Below are 24,900 nucleotides of genomic sequence, written 5' to 3' on the forward strand. Positions count from 1 at the left end.
ATTAATAGCCATTAATGGACTTCTCCTCCAAGAACTTATCCAATCCTTTTTTAAACCCAGCTACACTAACTGCACTAACCACATCCTCTGGCAACAAATTCCAGAGCTTTATTGTGCATTGAGTGAAAATGGATTTTCTCCATTTTCTCTTCATATGGAGCTTGCTCCAGTATCCTCTCTCTGTCTTTTTTTGAGATGGGGGTGACCAGACCTGCACTCAGAATGAGTAAATTCTTTCCTAACATTTTACCAGCCTGCAGTGGGATTGCTTAGCCTAACTCTGACCAGTTTGGCTAAGGATGTATTTTAGCAGGTAGGCCTCAGGATTCTCACACCAACCCCATATCAAGTGGCTGCAAAACAATTGTGAGAAGAGATGTAAACAGCAGATGTGCAGGCCCTGTGAGGAGGAAGTTCTCAGCCTGGGCTGTATTTTGAGAAACATACTTTCAGATGTGCAGATGAAAAGGGTATAACTAACAGATGGCAGAGAGATAATCCCCAACCCTCAGCCACCCTCCTAATAATCGTAAGAAAAGTATTTGAACTACAAATTGTCTATGCCAGTGGTTCTCAACCTTTTTCCCGTCGTGACACACCTGACAGGCCACACTCACATGTGGGACACACTGCTCATTACAATTCATGGCGGAAATAAAAAGTAAAGGTCCGGTAATTATTTCTATTGTTTAAAATGACACAAGGAGAAGATACGTATTGTCTGAACAGAAATTGCATAAATAGTAAACATCCCACACCAAAACAGCACCAATTTCCAGCACTTAAACAGTAACCACCTTACCTAAGAAAAGGCAACACTGCAAATATTACACCAGGCCATAAGACACCACTACACCTCCTATTAGGAAAACTGACCAAGCCAGGCTGCTACAGAGCCCTACACAGAAACTACACGCCAGCAGAGAACCTCACCTGAGTCACATGTGCTGTCCCTCACCTAACAATCAGGCCGATTCAGAAAAACGCGTGGGAGAGCTGGCGAGCACCCGCTCTCCCAGCACACGCACAGGCCACTCTCCTGGGCACGCGATTCAGGAGGGTGGCCTATGCAAATTAGGGCCCGCGGTAAAAAGAGGCGCTAGGGACACTAGCGCGTCCCTAGCGCCTCCTTTTTGACAGGAGCGGCGGCTGTCAGCGGGTTTGACAGCCGACGCTCAATTTTGCTGGCGTCGGTTCTCAAACCCGCTGACAGCCACGGGTTCGGAAAACGAACGCCGGCATAATTGAGCATCCATCTTCCGACCCACGGGCCGATTTTTTATTTAATTTTGGGGCCTCCGACTTAATATCGCCATGATACAGCTGGAGTCAGCGGCCCCAGCATGGTCTCTTCTTTACCCTTAATACAACCAGGTATTCTGCCTTTAAAATACCTGGTTGTATTGAGGGTAAATGCACTCCCTGCCATCTTATGAACACTTCGCACCAAGGTATGTTATTTTCTACTGCTTTAAGTTGCACATCGGCTTTAGTCTATTGTTTATGTCCTGATCTTTAATTATTTTAAATTTACAGATTGATTGAATCTTTGTTGGTCCCCCCGATGCAGCCACCGGCGAAACACGGGACCGTGTTGGGGCACCTTGAAAATTGTTTTCTGTGATAACATTATGCAGTGGAGTCGCCGCAATAAAATTTATAAATTGTTTTTGCATAAAATGTTTGGAATCTCCTTTGATCAGGACTAAAGTTCTATGATCTGCACGGTAATTGAAGTCTCCCATTATTACTGCACTACCAATTTGGTTAGCTTCCCTAATTTCTCTTAGCATTTCACTGTCCGTCTCACCATCTTGACCAGGTGGACGGTAGTATACCCCTATCACTATACTCTTCCCCGACACACAAGGGATTTCTACCCATAAAGATTCAATTTTGCATTTAATCTCATGCAGGATGTTTATCCTGTTGGACTCTATGCCATCCCAGACATAAAGCGCCACACCTCCTCCCGACTGCTCCTCTCTGTCATTGCGATATAATTTGTACCCCGGAATAGCACTGTCCCATTGGTTATCCTCTTTCCACCATGTCTCTGAGATGCCAATTAAGTCTATGTCATCATTCACTGCTATACATTCTAATTCTCCCATCTTACTTCTTAGACTTCTGGCATTAGCATACAAACATTTCAAAGTTTGTTTTTTGTTTGTATTTTTATTCTGCTTTTTAATTGATAGGGATAAGTTAGAATTTTTTAGCTCAGGTGAGTTTTTAGTTACAGGCACTTGGACTACTTTTCTAATTATTGGAACCTCACTGTCGGGATGCCCTAATTCTAATGCATCATTAGTATCCTTTGAAGATACCTCTCTCCGAACCATGCACTGATGAGCGACTGTCGGCTTTCCCCTTTGTTCTAGTTTAAAAGCTGCTCTATCTCCTTTTTAAAGGTTAGCGCCAGCAGTCTGGTTCCACCCCGGTTAAGGTGGAGCCCATCCCTTCGGAAGAGACTCCCCTTTCCCCAAAAGGTTCCCCAGTTCCTAACAAAACTTCTTCTACCCGTAGACTCTACCCGTAACTCTCTAATCCTTGATAAATGTCTCAAGATGCGAGGGGCCAGTGAACACAAACCCAGTCCCTTGAAAAGTAATCACACAGCTGCATGGGTATCTAAGGAAAAACGTAGCACCCATCTCAGTAAGTCGTATTTTTTAACTGTAGAAACTGTGCAATACTCTGTGTCTCTCCCCTGCTCTTCTCTTTTTCTGTCCCTTTCAAACCTGAGAGTTACCAGGTAGAGGTTGCGAAGGTTGGGCAGGAGGATTCCCGCTGTGCTTTGCAGTTTATTGGCTCGTAGCTCCAGGGTGTGCAGATTCTCCAGCTTTCTAAACTCCATTCCGGAGACCGTGGCAATCTCGTTCCCTGAACACCCCAAGAGAAGGAAGAAAAGAAATGGTGTGAGCAGGTGGAATAAAGGCAGTTGCAGGAAAGGAAAATTGGTTCTTTCCTGCTAATTTTCGTTCCTGGAATACCAAGCATTGGTTTTTGCCTCCCTTCCAGCAGATGGAGACAGAGAAAGTTTACTGACACTCCATATACCCTGGTGCGCCACCTGCAGTCCCTCAGTATTGCCCTGTACCTAAGCCAAGATACATATCATAAAAACCCTAATGTAATTGATCAAAACTCCCACAACAGCAGGAGGAAAACAGAACCTTGCAATGGAAAAATCCTTTCCAACAACAGAACAATCCTGAAATCCTGAGCAACTCTGCAGCAAATATACTGAAGAAGTACAAGTGACTTTCCTCAACAACCAGGGTGGGACTCCGGACTGATCCATGGAATTCCAGGAACAAAAATGAGCATGCAAGAACCAATTTTTCTTTCCTGTTCATAGCCGGATCAGTCCAGACTTCTGGATTTACCCAAGTTTCCCTAACTAGGGTGGGACTGCAAGAGTCCCGCTCAAAGAAAACTCTCACCAAAGCCCATGGCCTCTGGAGCCTGAATGTCTGCATGATAATGCCTGGTGAAAGTGTGCAACGACTTCCAAGTCTCCCGTGGCGACACCTGCTGGCATTCAGCCCAAGAAGCCGCCTGAGACCAAGTAGAGTGAGCTCTCAACCCTACAGAGACAGGATGCCCCTGACAGATGTAAGCCAAGCCTATAGCTTCCTTCTGCCCCTTCTTAGCCCCACTCCATAGCACAAAGAGATGGTCAGAAACGCGGAAGCTACTGGTGATTCTGAGGTTACGTAACAGAGCCTGTTTTACATCCAAGAGCCGAGGATCCCTCGCTTGCAGTGTTAACATGTCCCAATTTGGGAAAGCCAGAAGTTCCACCGTCTGACTCAAATGGAACGCTGACACAACCTTCGGGAGAAGAAGAGGGCACCGTATGCAACTAGATCCCAGAGTCCAAGATCTTCATAAAAGATCTCTATACAACAATGCTTGAAGCTCACAAATTCTTCAGGCCAAACAAATTGCCACTAGAAAAACTACCTTAAGAGTGAGATTCTTCATAGTTGCCCTCCTTAGAGGCTCAAAAGGTGCCACACACATGCCTCTCAGGACCAAGTTAAGTTTCCAGGAAAGACATATTTTCCATATTGGAAGAAGCAAATGTTTCCCCACCCTCCCCCAAAGAAATCGCACCACATCCAGAAGACAGCCCGAAGCCGACACTTGTACCTTGAGGGAGGTAAAGGCCAAATTTTCACCAGCCATCTCTGCAGAAAGGTTAAAATGTATGTCACTGATGCCTGAGTTAAGTTTCACTCCCTGATCTGTATTCCAAGACTCAAAGATCTTCCAGATCCTTGTGTAAGCCAAGGGAATGGACGGCCTTCTGTCCTGCAGCAAGGTGGAACTGACATCGTCCAAACCACCTTTCCCTCTATATGCTTCCTTTCAAAAGGCAAGCCACGAGACAAAAGCAATCCACCTGATCCAAAAATGTTGGACCCTGACAAAGAAGCTTCGGTAGATGTGCGAGCCGCAATAGTCCGCCTACCGCCAGATTGATCAGGTCCGCAAACCATGGCCGTCGTTGCCACTCCAGAGCCACCAGAATCACCTCTCCCAGATGATTTTCTATTTGCCGTAACACCTTGCACACCAGCAGCCACAGGGGGGAAAAATGTAAAGAAGAATCCCTTGGAGCCAAGGCAAAACCAGGGTATCAACTCCTTCTGCCCCGTATTTCTGTCTGCAGCTATAGAAGTGAGGTGCCTTGGCATTCTGCTGAGACGCCATTAAGTCTAGGTGGGGAATGCCCAATGTGATAGAGAAGGCACATTGCCTTCTCTGACAGTTCCCACTCTCCGGGGTCCAGCCGCTTCTGAGAAAATCTGCCTAAACATTGTCCAGTCTTGCTATGTGGGATGCCGCTAGCAATGCCAGATGTCGTTCTGCCGTGAAACAACTCCTGGGCCTCCGGCGCTACTGCCCAAATCTTGGTTCTCTCTTGCCAATTGATGTAAGCTACAGTTGTCATATTGTCCAACAGGATCCACAATGGGCGATCGCGTAACAGCGGCAGAAAGGCAAGCAACGCAAAATGCACCGCCCTCGTTTTTAACCGATTGATAGACCAGGTTGCCTCGTCCTTGGACCACTGCTCCTGGGCTGACTGATCTTGGCACACCATACCCCATCTGGTGAGACTGGCATCAGTGGTAACTACCACCCACTCCAGTACATTCAAGTCTACCCCGCGACTCAGATGGGCCCAACCAAGCCACCATAAAAGACTGGACCTGGCGGCCCCTTTGAGAGGCAGCAGAAGATGAAACTGCTCCAACAATGGATCCCATTGGGAAAGAAGAGACTTCTGCAGAGGCCTTATGTGTGCAAAAGCCCAAGGAACTAACTCCAAGGTCAATACCATACAGCCTAGAACCTGAAGGTAGTCCCAGACCCTAGGCACTGTAGCTTTCAAGTCTGTTAACCTGCGTCTGCAGTTTGAGCACGCGATCCCCGGTGAGAAAATATTTATTTATTTAAAACTTTTCTATACCGACATTCATATAATATATCACATCGGTTTACTTGGAACTCGGATAACATAACATGGAAAAATAGGCAAAGTTACAATGAACAGGGGACAAAAACTTGGGAGTAGGAGGAGTCAGATTAAATTGAGATTAAAGTAGTAAAGAGGTAAGGGGTGAATAGCTAGGACATAATTAGACTAACTGGAAAGGCAAAAGGAAGTCCAATGGTTTATATACAATTGAGAGGGTAAAAATGGTACTTAAGTAGGCAAAAGGAGAAGGGGAGTAACTAGGAAGGGGCGATGGAAGACTGGTAATAGCGATAGGGGAATCGTAATGAAGGGTGTGGCCATGAGAAGGCTTGTTTAAACAGCCAAGTTTTTTGGGGTTTTTTTTTAAGGTTTGGGTGCAGCGTTCCAGACGTAGATCTGGAGGCATGGAGTTCCATAACATAGTCCTGCTAAGAAAAAGGCCCGTTCTTTGGTAGAAGGTGGAACAGCTTGGGAGATGCGGATCTGACGGGTCTGTTAGATGTATAGTATTGTAAAGAATCGTTTAGCCAACGAGTGTGTTGGTTGTGAAGAGACTTGTGGATGATAGTAAGGCTCTTGTGGATTATCCTAAAGCAGATAGGGAGCCAGTGGAGATCTTTGAGGATAGGGGTAATGTGCTCTTTTTTGCGGGTATTAGTGAGGATTCTAGCCATGGTGTTCTGCAGCATTTGGAGAGGTTTAATGGTAGTCATAGGGAAGCCTAGGAGCAGAGAGTTGCAATAGTCGATTTTTGAGAATAGTGTGGCTTGGAGGACTGTACGAAAGTCGTTGAAGTGGAGGAGGGGTTTTAATTTTTTTAGAACTTGGAGTTTAAAGAAGCTGTCTTTTATTGTGGTGTTAATGAATTTATTTAGGTTCAGCTGGTTGTCCAGAATGACACCTAGGTCTTTTACTTGGCGGGCAGACGATGCGGCCAGGTCAGGAGGGGAGGAGTTGTTTTGGTCAGGGGAGATGATGAGCAGTTCCGTTTTCGCTGGGCTGAGGGCGAGATTGAGGCTGGTAAGGAGAAAGTTAATCGAGTTAAGGCAGTTGTCCCAGGTCTTGAGTGATTTGGCGATAGATTCGGTTATGGGAATGAGGATTTGGACAACGTCCGCATAGATAAAGTGGGTAAGGCCTAGGTTAGATAGGAGTTGGCAAAGGGGGAGGAGGTAAATGTTGAAGAGGGTTGGGGAGAGGGATGAACCTTGAGGGACTCCCCGAGTTAGGTTTATTGGGATGGATTCCTTATTACCAATTCTTACCTTATAGTGTCTATCATAGAAACATAGAAACATAGAAACATAGAAATGACGGCAGAAGAAGACCGAATGGCCCATCCAGTCTGCCCAGCAAGCCTCACACATTTTTTCTCTCATTCTTATCTGTTACTCTTAGCTCCTTGTTCTATTCCCCTTCCACCCCCACCATTAATGTAGAGAGCAGTGATGGAGCTGCATGCAAGTGAAATATCTAGCTTGATTAGTTAGGGGTAGTAGGGGCAGTAACTGCCGCGATAAGCAAGCTACACCCATGCTTATTTGTTTTACCTAGACTATGTTGTACAGCTCTTGTTGGTTTTTTTTTACTTCTCCCCTGCTGTAGAAGCAGAGAGCCATGCTGGATATGCATTGAAAGTGAAGTATCAGGCACATTTGGTTTGGGGTAGTAACCGCCGTAACAAGCCAGCTACTCCTCGCTTTGTGATTGCGAATCCTTTTTTTCTTCACCCCTGTTGTTGAAGCTATGCAGGATATGCGTGAAGCATCAGTTTTTTGTTTTTGTTTTATTTTTCCCCCTGCCGTTGTTTGTTTGTTTGTTAAATTTTTTTTCCCCTGCCGTTGAAGCAGAGAGCTATGCTGGAAATGCGTGATGTATCAGTCTTTCTCCCATGCCGATGCAGCAGAGAACCATGCTGGATATGCATGGAAAGTGAAGTATCAGGCACATTTGGTTTGGGGTAGTAACCGCCGTAACAAGCCAGCTACTCCCCGCGTTTTGAGTGCGAACCCTTTTTCTTCTCCCTTGCCGTTGTAGCAGAGAGCTCTGCTGGATGTGTGAAGTATCAGTTATTCTTCTCCCCTGTCATTGAAGCAGAGAGCTATGCTGTATATGCATTGAAAGTGAAGTATCAGGCATATTTGGTTTGGGGTAGTAACCGCCGTAACAAGCCAGCTACTCCCCTCTTTGTGAGTGCAAATCCTTTTTTCCATTACCTCTTGCTGTTGAAGCTTAGAGCGATGTAGGAGTCACAGTAAGCATGTGTATGTTTATTTAATAAGGGTATTGTGTCAATAGCCATCATTCTGGCGAGTCACCCACTCTTCATTGGCGGCCTCTTGACTTTATGGATCCGCAGTGTTTATCCCTATCGTTAAGAAAGGATTGAAACCAGCGGTGGACGGTTCCTGAAATACCAATTTCTGTGAGACGATTTAGGAGTATGTTGTGATTGATAGTGTCGAATGCTGATGAGATGTCTAATAATGCGAGGATGAATGATTGGTCCTTATCTAATCCCTTGATGAGGGTGTCAGAGAGGGATATTAGGAGTGTTTCTGTGTTAAAGAATTTACGGAAGCCAAATTGGGAGGGGTAAAGAACATTTTGTTTTTCTAAAAACTCGGTCAATTGGATGTTGACTACCCTTTCCAAGAGTTTTGCTATAAATGGGAGGTTTGAAATCGGGCGAAAGTTAGCGAGGTCTCCAGGGTCCAGGTTGGGTTTCTTCAATAGGGGTTTGAGGATCGCTTCTTCAGTGTTTTAGGGACATGTCCGAGGGAGAGAAAGCAGTTAATGATTTCGGCTAGGGGGTTAGCAATTAAATTTAGTATAGTCAATAGTAATTTTGTGGGGATAGGGTCGGAAGGGTGTGAGGAAGGTTTCGATTTCGAGGGAGGATGTGGACTCGAAAGAGTTAAAGGAGGCTCCAGATATGTTATAGTTGGTGTTAGGGGATGGGGAGGAAGAAGTAAACCATAGCAGGAGCTTGGAGATTTTGTCCTGGAAGAAGACTGCAAGTTCATCACATTTGCTTTTTGCTTCGTTTTCTGAGATGGAGGGAGGTGATGTTGTGATGAGGTCAGAAACATACGAGGAAAGGGCCTTGGCATCATATTGAAAGTTATGAATTTTGAGGGCATAGAAGTCTCTTTTTGTTTTGAGGATAGTAGATCTGTAGGTGTGAAGGGAAGTTTTATAGGATGCCTGCATAGTGGCAGAAGGATCTTTGCGCCATTTCTTTTCTTTAGTTCTTAGTTCCTGTTTTAGTTTTTTTAGTTCCGATGTGTACCAAGGTTTTTTGGTCTTAAGGGCGGGGTTTCATTCTTTAGTCATTACAGGGCAAATTTTGTTGGCGATATTGTTGGTTATTTTGTTCCATGAAGAAAGGGCCAATTCGGCATTGGAGAGGTCTAGGTTATTGATGTCATTGGCGAGGTGGGAGATTAGGTCTTCTTTGGCGCAGGTTTTTCTGAAATGAATAGTATTTGTGTGTGTGTGGGGGGGGGGGGGGGGGGGGGGGGGAGGCTCAATTTTTTAATGGCTAAGAGGGCTTTTATGAGAAAGTGGTCCGACCAGGGTACTGGAGTACAGGAAGGGGTGTTGGTAGCGGAGATAAGAGTTTATGAATATTAAATCAAGGGTGTGACCTGCTTTATGTGTGGGGCTAGTAATAATTTGTTTAAATCCCATGGCATACATGGATGATAGAAAAGTTTCACAATTGGGGGATAGTGGGACCTTGTCAACATGGAGATTAAAGTCTCCGAGAATAATGGTTGCGATGTCGATGTTTAAGTTATATGCTATAAATTCAATGATAGGGAAGGGATGGTTATCTAATAGGCGGGGGGGGGGGGGGTGTAAACAAGGCAAATTTGTAATTGAGTGGATTTAAGAACATAAGAACATAAAAAATTGCCATGCTGGGTCAGACCAAGGGTTCAAGCAAAGCATCCTGTTTCCAACAGAGGCCAAAACCAGGCCACAAGAACCTGGCAATTACCCAAACACTAAGAAGATCCCATGCTACTGATGCAATTAATAACAGTGGCTATTCCCCAAGTAAACTTGATTAATAGCCATTAATGGACTTCTCCTCCAAGAACTTATCCAAACCTTTCTTAAACCCAGCTACACTAACTGCACTAACCACATCCTCTGGCAACAAATTCCAGAGCTTTATTGTGCGTTGAGTGAAAAAGAATTTTCTCTGATTAGTCTTAAATGTTGCTAACTTCATGGAGTGCCCCCTAGTCCTTCTATTATTCGAAAGTGTAAATAACCAAGTCACATCTACTCGTTCAAGACCTCTTATGATCTTAAACACCTCTATCATATCCCCCCTCAGTCGTCTCTTCTCCAAGCTGAACAGCCCTAACCTCTTCAGCCTTTCCTCATAGGGGAGCTGTTCCATCCCCTTTATCATTTTGTTTGCCCTTCTCTGTACCTTCTCCATCGCAACTATATCTTTTTTGAAATGTGGTGACCAGAATTGTACACAGTATTCAAGGTGTGGTCTCACCATGGAGCGATACAGAGGCATTATGACATTTTCCGTTCTATTAACCATTCCCTTCCTAATAATTCTTAACATTCTATTTGCTTTTTTGACTGCTGCAGCACACTGAGCCGACGATTTTAAATTATTTTAAAGATTTTAAAGTATTATTTGCTAACCTTTGACCCCCCTTTTCCCTCCAATGCCGCCCGTTAAATCCCTCTAACCCCTCTTATCTCATATTTAAGTGAATACTGTTAAGCAAATGTCTCTCAACACCTCATTAGCTCTACAATCTGATTGTAACTGTACTTATCGTCAACTGTATATAGTTGCATCTATTTGTGTTTTTTCACTCCTTCAGTCCAGCCTTGCCCTCCCCTAGCTCCCCCTCTCCCACCCTTCCGGTATCCTCGCTTCCCACTCCCCTCCCCTGTATTATTGCTCTATTGTGCTATTGTTTTATTATCTATTTATCTGTTTTACTGTTTTATTGTTATATTGTAACTTTCCTCCGTTTGAGTTTTTTGTAAACCGGCATGATGTGTTTCACGAATGTCGGTAAATAAAAGTTAATAAATAAATAAATAAATAAATAAATTATCCACTATGATGCCTAGATCTTTTTCCTGGGTGGTGGCTCCTAATATGGAACCTAACCGTGTAACTACAGCAAGGGTTATTTTTCCCTATATGCAACACCTTGCATTTGTCCACATTAAATTTCATCTGCCATTTGGATGCCCAATCTTCCAGTCTTGCAAGGTCCTCCTGTAATGTATCACAGTCTGCTTGTGATTTAACTACTCTGAATAATTTTGTATCATCCGCAAATTTGATAACCTCACTCGTCGTATTCCTTTCCAGATCATTTATATATATATTGAAAAGCACCGGTCCAAGTACAGATCCCTGAGGCACTCCACGTTTACCCTTTTCCACTGAGAAAATTGACCATTTAATCCTACTCTCTGTTTCCTGTCTTTTAACCAGTTTGTAATCCACGAAAGGACATCGCCTCCTATCCCATTACTTTTTAGTTTTCGTAGAAGCCTCTCATGAGGGACTTTGTCAAATGCCTTCTGAAAATCCAAATACACTACATCTACCGGTTCACCTTTATCCACATGTTTATTAACCCCTTCAAAAAAATGAAGCAGATTTGTTAGGCAAGACTTCCCTTGGGTAAATCCATGTTGACTGTTTTCCATTAAGCCATGTCTTTCTATATGTTCTGGGATTTTGACCTTGAGAATAGTTTCCACTATTTTTCCTGGCACTGAAGTCAGGCTAACTGGTCTGCAGTTTCCTGGATCGCCCCTGGATCCTTTTTTAAATATTGGGGTTACATTGGCCACCCTCCAGTCTTCAGGTACAATGGATGATTTTAATGATAGGTTACAAATTTTAACTAATAGATCAGAAACTGTGGGGATGATGTTGATAGATTGAGAGATTAGCCTTAGTTCTTTATTGGCGACTAATAAAAAGACCTCCGCCTCTTTTTGTGTGCCTGGGTAGGGAAATGATGTTGTAAAGTTGTGTGGGAAGTTGGTTTGTGAGAACTATTTATTTTATTTTATTTAAAAATATTTATATACCGCTTTATAAAAAATAAATTTTGTCAAAACGGTTTACATTGAAAAAAATAAAAGTTTTAAAGGAACAAACAAAATCAAAATAAGTTTAAAATATACATAAAATTAGTTAATAGCTAGAACGAATTCTAGCTTAAAATAAAATCAATCATTTGCTCAAAAAGAAAAAAAAAACAAAAATTGTTGCCCTGGGACTTACTATTGCAACGGGAGGGAAGGAAAGGGAGCGGAAGGGAATTGGAATAAAAATGAAAGTATAACTAACAGGCAGAGGAGAGAGGGAAGGGGAAAAGATGTAATGAGATGGATGGGATAAGTAGGAGCTATGAGTAGGTTAATGGATTATGTTACATGTTGCTTTTGATCTTGGGTGGGTATGTTAAATGCAAGCTGAAAAAGATAAGTTTTAAGTGATTTTTTGAAATGAGAAGAGTTTGATATTGACCGAAGGGGATTTGGAAGTGAATTCCAAAGTATTGGACCGGCTACCGAGAAGGCTCTCTTTCTGGTAACGTCTAGTCTAGCTTGTTTGGGTGAGGGGATATCTAGAGGGTTTTGAGTAAGTGATCTTAGATGGTGTGCAGGTTTGTAAATCCGTAATAAGGAGCAGAGCCAGGTGGAAGTTGGATTGTGAATTAGACCATGAATAGTGGAGAGAATTTTATATTTTACCCTGTGCTTTACGGGAAGCCAGTGTAATGAATGCAGAATTGGAGTGATGTGATTGCGTAAATGGGTTCTGGTTAGTATCCGAGCTGCGCTATTTTGAATCAGTTGAAGGGGATAAAGTGAGGAATCTGGCAGTCCTAGGTAAAGTGCATTGCAATAATCTAGCCCCGAAAAGACTAGGGATTGTAGAATGGTTCTGTAGTCACGGTAGAAAAGTAATGGTCGCAGATGTTTTAGAAGCCGTAGTTTGTAAAAGGATTTTTTAGTGAGTGAGGAGATATGCTGTTTCAAAGAAAGATCTGAATTTATAATTATTCCTAGGTTTGTAGCATGACGTGTTATGGGGATAGTGGTGTTGTTTATTAGTAGGTGTGATGGTGGGCCTATTGAGGAGTCTGAAATGGAGGATAAATGTATGATTTCAGTTTTTGAGGAATTTAGTTTAAGCCGATTATGAGAAAGCCAGGAGTTTATGGTGGATAAGTAAAGAGTAACCATGGATAGTGTAGCTGACCAAGATGTTTTATATGGAACAAAAAACTGGATATCATCTGCGTAGATTTTGAATTGTAAATTGAGAGAAGATAGAATATTACATAGGGGAAGGAGATATATGTTAAACAGAATGGGGGATAATGATGAGCCTTGGGGGACGCCGGAATTAATGATGTAGGGGGTAGAAGAGTGCTGATTGTAATTAACTTGTTGAGGACGGTCAGAAAGGAAAGATGAGAACCAATTCAAAACTGTTCCCGTAATGCCTATGGTTTTTAGTCCTGAAATAAGAATTTGGTGATCTACTGTATCGAATGCTGATGAGATATCTAAAAAGACTATGATATAATCAGTGTATGAGTCAAAAGCACGAAAGAAAGTGTCAAAAGAAGATAATAAGAGTGTTTCTGTGGAGTGTCCCTTTCTGAATCCATGTTGGTTAATGTAAAGGATATTATATTCTGAGAGGAAATCTGTTAACTGGCATAGTACTATGGATTCTATTAATTTGGCTAGGGAGGTGAGGGTGGCAATCGGTCTGTAGTTGTCAAGGTCTGTTGTATCTTTAATTTTTGATTTTAAAATTGGTAATACAGACGTCTTTTTCAAGGCGTGGGGGAATTCTCCGGTTTCTAGGGACTGATTAACCAGGAGGCAGAGAAAGAAACAAGCCTCCTGTTTAAGGGCTTTGAAAAAGGTACCTGAGCATGGATTGTAGGGAGAGTTAGAAGGTTTGTGCTTGCTTATGATGTTCAGAATGGAACTTTCTAATATAGGAGAAAATTGTGACCATGAGTAATTGGGGATTTCTTTTCCCTGCGTGGGATAAGGTAGATGAGAGAATTCCTTCGAGATATTGGAAACCTTTGTTTCAAAATGTTTAGCAATTTTATTGCAGAAGTTAATATCAGAGTTGATGGCATTTTCATTTTGAGGAATGGTAAGGGATTTTACAATATTGAAGAGTACATTGGGGTTGCCATTGGCTTTGGAAATTATGTTTGCATAGTGAAGTTTTTTTGCTATGTTTATTTCTTTATTATAGTGACGTAAAGTACAGCGGTATGCTGTTTGAACCATGTTTCTGTTATTGCGTAGATCTCAGGCTGAATGTCTAAAAGGAGGTCATTAAGGATGGGTGCCTTTTTGACTAACGATTGGGAGTTGAAAAGGATGAGGGAAGGACAGTGAGGCCAAGAAACTGGGTGAGTGGTATCGAGTTGTGCTCCTAAGAAATGAAAACTTGAGAAGAGATGAAATGACTCTTTGGCAGATTCACCACCCAGCCTAGTTACCTCAACTGCCAATGACTTGAGACACAGCCTGTCTGCAGAGCACTTCCGACTTTGCCCAAATGAGCCAGTCATCCAGATACGGGTGAACCAGTATGCCCTCTTTCTGAGCGCTGCTGCCATAACCACCATCACTGTGGTAAAGGTAAACAGAGCTGTCATCAATCCAAAGAGGAGACCACAAATCTGAAAATGCATCCCGAGGATCATGAACCTCAGGAATCGTTGGTGGTCCGGGCGAATCATTATGTGCAGGTACGTCTTGGTCAAATCTCCTTTGTGCACTGCTGCAAAAACTGAATGCAGGGTTTCCCTGTGAAAATGAGGAACCCAAGAGCCACATTTACTTTTTTAAATCCAAAATCGGATGGAAAGACCCTTCCTTTTCTGGCACCATGAAATATATGGAATACCTTTCTCTTCTCCACTCCCCCATAAGAACGGAAACAATGGCTCCCAGCCTCTGCAAACGATCTACGGTCTCATGGACCACCTTCCTCTTGGTGAATGGAGCGCAAGGGGAGACCATGAACAAGTCTCATATCAGTCTAGAGAATTCTAAAGCGTAACCATCTCTTATCACACTTAGGACCCACTGGTCCGTCATGATTTTGGCCCACTCCTCGTAAAACAAAGTCAGTCGTCATCTGTTAGGAGGAATGGACCAGCCTCGCTTCATCAGATCCCTGGCTAAGGCCAGCCCCGTTTGGTTTTCTTCCCCCTTAAAAGGACTGGCCCCAGGATTGGGCAGGAAAGCAGCAGGGTGGCAGTCAGTTCAGTCCTTCCAGTTCTCTTCTACTACAAAGGGTGTGGGGCCTCTGGAAGCTGGGGCTGTGGAAGTCAATCCCTGGATCGCTTGCGGTGACCTCTGGACTCCTCTCCCGGGGGATGCTGGGAGCAGTATGCAGATGAGCCTTCTGGTCCTCTTCTACTGAATTAGCCTCCCACCTGTCAACGAGGCTCTGAATTGCCGGGGGGAATCCTCCAATTCTAAAATCTTTCTTATCTCTGTATTTTCCTTCCAGACTGCAGGATTTGTACCTCTACCATCTGCTGGAGACAGAGAAATATTGAGGGACTGCAGGTGGCACAGCGGGTTATATGGCAGTGTCAGTGAAACTTTTGCTGTCTCCATCTGCTGGCATTCCCTTATGTAACATAGCCCTTGTGTGACCTACCCCTGTGCCGCTTCCTATCAGACGCAATGTAACCAATGTCTTAGCTTCATAGAAGTCCAATCTGTCAGTTGATCCCCCTTTAATTCACGATTATGTACATCTAATTTTATTCCCCCTGTGAATATTTGATTATCTGTATGCTCTTGTTAATTCTCAATGTTGAATTTATTCCCACTTCTCTCCACCCCTTTTCCCTGCCCTTCTGCCCCCTCCTTATCAGTTCCATGGTTTCTGTAAAGCTTGTTGCTGCATTTTGATGAGATGTTCCCAGCGATCATCGGTATATAAAAACTGTTAAATAAATAAAATAAATAAGGAGTTTGGACTGCTCTGGGTATGAGCAGGAATTAGCATTTGGAAAGGAATGCAGATTAGTGTCTGTGACAAGTAACGGGCACACAGTTCGGTTGCAGGAGGAATACAGTTCGCATCACTGCCAATGCTGAGAACACACCTGGCATCTGGGGTCACTAGGGGACACAGGGGTCTGGCATTCGTGGGCAAGACAGGGAGAGAGGAAATCTTTGGCATATCGCTGTTTTGCATGTCCTGGTGCAACTGGGGGATGAAGAGGGACAGATATGGTCTCAGCTCAAGCAGGGATAGTGAGAATCCTCACCTCCTAGGTCTATCCTTGGACTGCAGAGCCTCTCTGCCACTACCTGGCCACCAGCAGCTAGGAAGGCTTCAACACCAGCTTTGAGGAGCTGGAATCAAATTCATTACCAAGGAAGCTGCAGAGCCACATCTTAACGCAGAGGTTACAGTGGCCCTGTCCCATGCCTGGTGATCATCAGCAATGGACATCTTCCCATTTGTACTTGGGACATAACTTGAAGCCACTGGGCTACTTCTTGGACATGGGAGAGGAAAATCGATGAGGCAAAATCCAATGAAAACAATTTCCAATGATCTCAGTGGAAAAAAGGAATGGAGAGAAGCTGGGAAGCCTCTGCAGTGCAAGGAGCGCTAGAAGATTCTGGCGCCAAGCACGATCACGAGAGCCACTTGTGAGACTCAAGAGAGCTGCCTGTCTTCAGAAGAAATGTACAAAACAGTGGTGAAGTGCCACCAGGACCCACCACTGAGGTTGAGAGACTCCAGGCGGGGGTGACCAATGCCTCCAGGATCGTTGATGCGATTGAGGCTAAAGCTTGCAATCTGCAGATAGGGCAGGTCCTCCATGTAGGCATTCACTAGCCGGTTCTGGTCTGCTTTCAGCCACAGAAGGTGAGTGAGGGAGTTCAGAGGTGAAAGATCCTGCAGGTAGTTCTGGGAAATGTTGACATAACGCAGATGAATGTACGTGGAGAGGATTGAGATGTCCGTCAGCTCGCTGTCAAAAGGCAAGGAATTGTTACTTACATCAGACAGAGTCTCTCCTGATAACCCTGAAAGACTCGGACACATGATCCTGTGCCCCAGCTAACCCTCAAAAACTCTCTGATACATGTTCCCTAATCCTGTGCATAAGAACATGTCATGCTGGGTCAGACCAAGGGACCATCAAGCCCAGCATCCTGTTTCCAACAGAGGCCAGACCAGGCCACAAGAAAGGAAAATTGGTTCTTACCTGCTAATTTTCGTTCCTGTAGTTCCATGGATCAGTCCAGACCCTGGGTTGTGCATCCTGCTCAGCAGATGGAGACAGACTAGACCTGAAAAGGCATCACCTCCCCTGCTCCCTTCAGTATAAAGTACTTTCAAAGCAGATAAAAAAAAACTCCCTAGAGATCAAGCAAGTAACAAAAACAAAACAGTTGAACAACTGAACAATTTGAACCATTAGAAAGAATTCTGTACGGAACAACGCTCTGCATAGCATATATATATATATATATATATATATATATATAGTCATATTCATCTGTTAGATGCTTCTGGTGCCTTAATTGAGAAAGAAGAGAGGATTTAGATATTCAGGTATCTGGAAAAAGGAAAAAAAAGAAACTTCGAGCGGATGGAGGAAAAACTAGTGCGGGAGGGCGTCTGGACTGATCCGTGGTACTACAGGAACGAAACTTAGCAGCTAAGAACTAATTTTCCTTTCCCTGTACGTACCTGGATCAGTCCAGACCCTGGGATGTATCAAAGCTTCCCTAAACAGGGTGGGACCGAGACAGTCCCGCTCGAAGAACCTGCCGTCCGAAGGAGCCAAACACTGGAGCCCGGACATCCAGATGGTAGTGCCGAGCAAAGGTCTGCAGGGATTTCCAAGTAGCTGCCCTACAAATTTCCTGAGGAGAGACCGCTTGCTTGACTCTCTGCCCAAGAAGTGGCCTGAGAGCGTAAAGAGTGCGCCTTTAAACCATTTGGAACCGGGATGGCCCTTACAGATATACGCCGATGCAATAGCTTCCTTGAGCCAACGGGCAATAATATTGGCCTTCGAGGCTTTATTACCCCTGTTCAGGCCACTCCAGAGAACAAAAAGGTGATCCGATACACGGAAATCATTGGTAACTTCATTCAAATGTTTGGCCCCCTTGAGGAAACGGACGACATCCGGATGAGCCGCCACCAGATAACCGTCAATACTTCCCAGGAAAGAGCCCAGCGCGGAGACCTGAACCCATAAGGAACTAAAAGACAATCCCTTGGAGAGACCGTTCTGGAGAAAAGGACTTGAAAAACCGGAGCCCTACGAGCCGACACTCCCGACGCGGCACACGCATTTTCGAAAACCTTCCATACCCAAACATAAGCAAGAGAGGTAGATGGCTTTCTAGCTCTCAACAGAGTGGATATAACCTATTTTTTATATCCCTTCTTCCTCAATCTACACCGTTCAAAAGCCAGGCCGCTAGACAGAAGTGATCCGCCTGGTCGAAAAATACGGGACCCTGCCGAAGGAGATGAGGGAGATGTCCGAGGCGGAGAGAACCGTCGGTGGTGAGATTCACCAGATCCGCGAACCACGGTCTGCGAGGCCATTCCGGAGCCAAGAGGATGACGGGACCCCGATGGAGCTCAATTCGTCTGAGTACTTTGCCCACTAATGGCCACGGTGAGAACACATGTTGTGAGGCCATGGAAGGACCAGCGCATCCACTCCTTCCGCGCAATGCTCTCGTCTGCGGCTGAAAAACCTGGAAGCTTTCGCATTGTACGTGGTGGCCATCAGATCCAGGTGTGGGAGACCCCACCTGCGGATGATGAGATCCTTTGCCCTGTCCGACAATTCCCACTCGCCGGGGTCTAACTGTTGGCGACTGAGAAAATCGGCTTGGACATTCTCCTTCCCCGCAATGTGGGATGCTGCCAAGTGCTCTAGATGACGTTCTGCCCAGACCAAGAGCTTGCTGGCTTCCAGAGCCACCAGTCGACTCTTTGTGCCTCCCTGAAGATTGATATATGCTACCGTGGTAGAGTTGTCGGAGAGAACACGTACTGCCTTGTGATGAAGCAAAGGAAGGAAGACCTTGAGAGCCAGGCGAACAGCTCGGATCTCCAGTCGATTGATGTGCCAGCAAGACTGAATTGGGGACCAGTTCCCCTGTGTAGACTGTGTCTGGCAGACCACTCCCCAACCATAGAGGCTGGCGTTTGGAGGGACACTCCCTTCAAAAGGTGAGCAGGTGAGAGCCACCACTGCAGTTCTGCGACAATAGATTCGGGGAGCGGCAGAAGGGTCCAAAACTGCTCCGAAACCGGTTTCCAGCGGGATAGCAAAGCTTTCTGTAATGGACACATATGCGCAAAAGCCCATGGGACCAGATCGATAGTGGAGGCCATGGAACCCAGGACCTGGAGGTAGTCCCAGGCTGTAGGAAGAGGAAGAAAGATCAAGGTTAGCACTTGGTCCCGGAGTCTGAGCGCTCGTGCGTCCGAAAGGAACACCTTGCTGACTCGAGTGTCGAAGCGTGCTCCCAGGAATTCCAGGGTCTGAGAGGGCTGGAGTTTGCTCTTGTGGAAGTTGATTATCCAGCCGAGAGACATGAGGCAAGTCATAACCTTGCTGACCGCCAGCTTGCAAAGACTCCGACTTGGCCCGGATGAGCCAATCGTCTAGGTAAGGATGGACCAGTACTCCGTCCCGACGGAGGGAGGCTGCAACTACCACCATGACCTTGGTGAAAGTTCGCGGAGCTGTGGCAAGGCTGAAGGGGAGCGCTCTGAACTGGAAATGCTGATCCAGGATCTCGAATCGGAGGAACCACTGATGCTCGTGGCGAATTGGAATGTGAAGTAGGCCTCCATCAAGTCGAGAAAGGCCAGAAATTCCCCTGAACGTCCTGCCGCCATCACTGCCCTTAGAGTTTCCATACGAAAATGAGGGATCTTGAGAGCCTTGTTGACCCGTTTGAGATCCAAGATTGGACGAAAGGGAGCCTTCCTTTTTTGGAACCACAAAGTAGATGGAATACTGGCCCGACCCTTGTTCCTCCATCGGGACTGGGACTATGGCTCCCAGTTCCAGTAGTCTTTTTAGGGTTTGGACCACAGCTGGCCTCTTTCGAGGGCCGCAGGGGGAGACCAGGTGAAGATCCGGAAGGTCCCAAGCAAAATCTAACACGTAGCCTTTTTTGATTACCTCTAGGACCCACTGATCCGTCGTAATCTTGACCCATTCCTCGAGAAACAGAGACAGTCGACCACCTAAGTTTAGAACGGAGGAATGGGCCTTCCTTATTTCATTGTGGAGTGGACTTTGGGGCCGAGTGAAGTTGGCTACTGGTTTGGAAGGGCCGATGGCCTCGAAAGGAATGAGACCAAGGAAAGGCTCTGGACACATTATCCCTAGTAAAGGAACCGCGAGCCCTGGTACTATATCGACGCTGTCCTCGGAAACGAGTGTGTGAAGGAAAGAAGGACTTTGATTGTTTCGGGCGATCCTCTGGGAGCTTATGAAACTTAGTTTCCCGCAAAGAGTTAATAAGCTGCTCAAGGTCCTCTCCAAAAAGCAACTGACCCTTATTTATTTATTTATTTAGTGCTTTTCTATACCGACATTCTTGACACGGATCAAATCAGATCGGTTTACATGGAACATAGGGAAGTAACATTAACATATCCAAGAATAAACGAAAGTTACAACCTTAAAGGGGAGTGCCCAACTGCGCCTTAGAAGCAGCATCCGCCAACCAATTTCTCAGCCAGAGAAGACGCTGAGCCGAGACCATTGCCCTGGCCTGTACCCGAAGATCATAAAGGGCATCAGCGCCATATGCAATCGCTCCTTCCAGCCTATCCGCCTGCTCCGCCTCTGCAGACGGGAGGTCCTGGGTGCTGAGTAAGTGCTGTACCCACCTAAGGCTTGCCCGCTGCATGAGACTGCTGCAGATTGTTGCCCGCACACCGAGGGAGGAACCTCTATTCCCATGCGTTTTAAATAAAATTCCAACTTTCGGTCCTGAATATCTTTTAAGGCCGTAGCATCCACCACCGGGGCAGCGGTATGCCTGGTAACAGCAATAACGGAAGAATCCACCTTGGCCATCTTAAGCATATCCAAGCAGTCCTCAGGTAGGGGATAGCCCTGCCCCCTCTGAGTACAGCCTCCGGGGACTCCCATTCCCGAAGAAGCATAAGCTTATGCATGGGATGGAATGGGAACGTACGCGCAGGAGCCCCAAATCCCGCCAGGAGAGGGTCCACGTTAGGAGGCATAGCAGCCATGACAGTGTCCTCCGGAGGAACCTCTACTCCCAATTCTTGCAGAACAAAAGGAATAAGAGGTTCCAGCTCTTCCCTTTGAAAAATGCAGAGTACGTGTGAGTCGTCCCCCTCTAAAAGGAGGAGCGGAGAGAAGAGGGTCAGGATCCGGAACAGAATCAGGAACTAAAGAAGGCTGCAGTGGATCTGGGGGTGGAAGGACCCCGGGGACCACTCTAACCCGAACAGACTCCTGGCCCTCTGGCTCCCTAGGCTGCGGAGAATAAAAACGCGGGGCCTTTGCTGAACTTTCTTGCTAAGGGCAGCAGCAGTCCGCTGCTTGGAGGTGCCTACCTGTTGAAAAACTCTTTGTTCATTGTTTCTTCATCGGAGGAGACGCTGCTAGCTCAATTTTTGATTCCCTTCCGGGCTCTGACGTCGGAGGGCGGAGCCTGCCAGACGCCTATAACAGCGGCGTCTGAGGGGAAACTTTATTGCTGAACTTTCTTGCTAAGGGCAGCAGCAGTCCGCTGCTTGGAGGTGCCTACCTGTTGAAAAACTCTTTGTTCATTGTTTCTTCATCGGAGGAGACGCTGCTAGCTCAATTTTTGATTCCCTTCCGGGCTCTGACGTCGGAGGGCGGAGCCTGCCAGACGCCTATAACAGCGGCGTCTGAGGGGAAACTTTATTGCTGAACTTTCTTGCTAAGGGCAGCAGCAGTCCGCTGCTTGGAGGTGCCTACCTGTTGAAAAACTCTTTGTTCATTGTTTCTTCATCGGAGGAGACGCTGCTAGCTCAATTTTTGATTCCCTTCCGGGCTCTGACGTCGGAGGGCGGAGCCTGCCAGACGCCTATAACAGCGGCGTCTGAACGGCGCGCTCGCCGTCGGCGCGCTGCCAAGACGCGCGCCTAAGAGGCGCGCGTCTTTGTCAGGCTCCACCGGGAACGACCGGGGTTCGAGGAGTATTTATCAAAACAGTTCGGTAATCAATCGGAACCTGGATTAAAGGGAACATGATTCAAAAGGATCACAACACCTAAAGGTACTTGGTTTACTTTATACTTTTGACCCCAACTAGCTTGGTGATGCCACACACCAAGAGGAAGGGGAAAATAGTGACTTCCACCCCGGTTCTTAATGGAAATCAGCCACGTATCTCTGATCTTTTTGTAAGAGCCTTTGAATTAACACCAGGTGAAGATGCCGCTGGAATATTAGCCCAGGAGCAGGGACTGAATTCCCTGGCATATGAGACATCCTTAAGCCCTGGTGCCCCAACAACACCTGAACCACCATCGGGGAAGGGTGGTGGAGAATTTATATTCGAGGAACCCAACCCAAACTTGGCCTCTTTGCTGACTGATCACAAAGGGGTGAAGGATATATACCTCCCCCAGTTAAAATCTGATTTTTTGGTCATAAGAGATCAAGAGAGGGAACCTAGTACCGTAATGTCTGCTAAGGTGGAAGGGGTAGGAGGGAATAAGGAAGGACTGATGTTAAATGTACCAGTAACTGCATCTACAACCTTTACACTGGAGGGAATAGGTAACATGTTATTTACCATGCAAAAATCTATTAATGATCTGACTTCCTTAGTACAAGAGACTTTGAGTAACAATAAAGTGTTACAAGTTAAAATTGAAAAGTTGGATGGAGTAGTAGAAAATTGGGGAAGTAAAACTGTTGAATTAGAAAAAGTACAACTGAACTTAATCAAATCTGAAAAAATCCACTCTGATAAATTAGAACAACTCGAAAATCAGATTCGGAGGGTAAATCTGAGAATCTTGAATTTCCCAAAAACTCATTTACTTTCTCCTAGAGAACTTTTTAAAAGTTATTTAAAGAATATTTTAAAATTCACAGATTTGACAATTCCAACAATATCTAGGATATATTATATGACCCAGAAAGGAAATGTAAAATCTCAAGTAAAAGATCAGGTGGAACAGAATGAAGACATAGATCTATCAGAACTTTTGGAAAAATCTTCTGATTTACAGATAAATACTCGATCCACTCTAATTGTATCATTTACAGATATTTCTCAGAGGGATACTATACTTAGGCTGTATTTTAGGTACCAAAATGCCAATTTTCATGGTCAGCCAATTAGAGTGTTCCCAGATGTGGCCTATATTACACAACTAAGGAGGAAAGAATTTTTATTATTGAGGGATAAAGTAGTAACGCGAGGTGATAAATTCATGCTGCGTTTTCCTTGCCAATGTATCATAATACATCAGAACACGCGATATGTTTTTAATCAACCTGAACAATTGCGTGTGTTCCTTGATTCCGACCCCGGGACTACCTTAGCAAATGGGGATTCATAGATTTTTGGCTCATATTTCTATTGCTATATTTCTTGAAAATAGAACTGCTCTGTATTATTAACCAGGTTCTGTAATTACTACTAATGATTTCTTAGGTTTTCTTCACAGAATGTATGTAATAAATTGTACTATAATTTGTTTTGAGAAAATGTATTACGTTTACAAACTGTGTAATATCCTTTGTAAAATTGAAAAATTCAATAAATATAAAATAAAAATTAAAAAAAACACGGGGCCTTAGGTGGAGGAGGTCCAGAAGGGGGATCTTCCTCTTCCTGCAGACTGGCGAGATAGGATTTGTGCAGAAGAAGCACAAATTCTGTAGAAAAACCAGGCTTAGACTTCCCGGGGGGAGAGGAAGCTCACGTACCCCATGAGGAGAATGAGGAGGGCTCAAATCCAGAGGGAGATGTAAAGAATCTGACTCACCTCCTCCGTGCAGCTCCATTTCATGAAGTGATGACTGATCTAAGATGGCCGCCGTTCCCGCGTCGGGTACGGCTTGGCTGCGCGGCGGAGAGCACGACCTCGGGACTCTGAAGTTAAAGGCGCTGAGGAGGGACCCTCTCAGCCGAGTATACAGCCAGAGCACAAGCCTGTTCGGGAGAGCCTTGTGACAGGCTCTGCACAGGCAGTACAAGGATTAGAGCGAGGCATCAGCTGAGAAGAAACAAGCAGAGGCAGAGACTGAACTTGCTCGCTTGCTGGAGCCGACCACGGTATTGAAATAAAAAAGGGCAAGACTTGAAATGAATCAAGTAATTTCTTTCTGCTTTTAACTTTGAACATTTTTTTTTAAATCAGAAAATAAATGCAGAAGCCCAAGTGGTGCAGCTAGTGAAGGGGGAGGGACTGGACCACCAGTTTCACCCCAAAGGTCACCAGGAAAGGAAGTCCAGGCTGAAGTAATTTCAAAGGGCACAGCCCCCCTGGACCCCCAGCAGATTCTGTCTCCTAGTAAAATGCCAGAAAATTTTCAAATAAATATAAAATTAAACACTGGTTAATACTTGCTTGATCCGTAAAGAAAAGATAAGGAGATGAGAAGGGGAACCAAGGGTTCAGCTGCCTGCATCTGCTGGGAGGTGATGCCTTTTCAGTTCTAGTCTGTCTCCATCTGCTGAGCAGGATGCACAACCCAGGGTCTGGACTGATCCAGGTACGTACAGGGAACCTGGCAATTACCCAAACACTAAGAAGATCCCATGCTACTGATGCAATTAATAGCAGTGGCTATTCCCTAAGTAAACTTGATTAATAACAGTTAATGGACTTCTCCTCCAAGAACTTATCCAAACCTTTTTTAAACCCAACTACACTAACTGCACTAACCACATCCTCTGGCAACAAATTCCAGAGCTTTATTGTGCGTTGAGTGAAAAATAATTTTCTCTGATTAGTCTTAAATGTGCCCCATGCTAACTTCATGGAGTGCCCCCTAGTCCTTCTATTATCCGAAAGAGTAAATAACCGATTCACATCTACCCGTTCTAGACCTCTCATGATCTTAAACACCTCTATCATATCCCCCCTCAGCCGTCTCTTCTCCAAGCTGAACAGCCCTAATCTCTTCAGCCTTTCCTCATAGGGGAGCTGTTCCATTCCCTTTATCATTTTGGTTGCCCTTCTCTGTACCTTCTCCATCGCAACTCTATCTTTTTTGAGCTGCGCAACCAGAATTGTACACAGATAACCCAGACACTCTGATATCTTCCTCCTAATCCATGTAACAGAT

The 24,900-nt window shown here is 45.1% G+C and overlaps 1 protein-coding gene across 5 annotated transcripts in view; it reads right to left on the minus strand.

Moving 5' to 3' along the window:
• LRRC23 (leucine rich repeat containing 23) overlaps positions 1 to 24,900 on the minus strand; it is a 63,353-nt gene that overhangs the window by 18,300 nt on the left and 20,153 nt on the right. For all 5 annotated transcript variants that reach the window (XM_029581710.1, XM_029581711.1, XM_029581713.1 and 2 more), the window contains 2 exons: positions 16,313 to 16,566; positions 2,756 to 2,886 (listed from right to left, as the gene is read on the minus strand). In XM_029581710.1, the coding sequence (XP_029437570.1) occupies positions 2,756 to 2,886; positions 16,313 to 16,566 (385 nt within the window). The remainder of the gene's footprint in view (positions 1 to 2,755; positions 2,887 to 16,312; positions 16,567 to 24,900) is intronic.

This window comes from Rhinatrema bivittatum, chromosome 16 (assembly GCF_901001135.1).
Source record: "Rhinatrema bivittatum chromosome 16, aRhiBiv1.1, whole genome shotgun sequence".
Lineage (NCBI taxonomy): Eukaryota > Metazoa > Chordata > Amphibia > Gymnophiona > Rhinatrematidae > Rhinatrema > Rhinatrema bivittatum.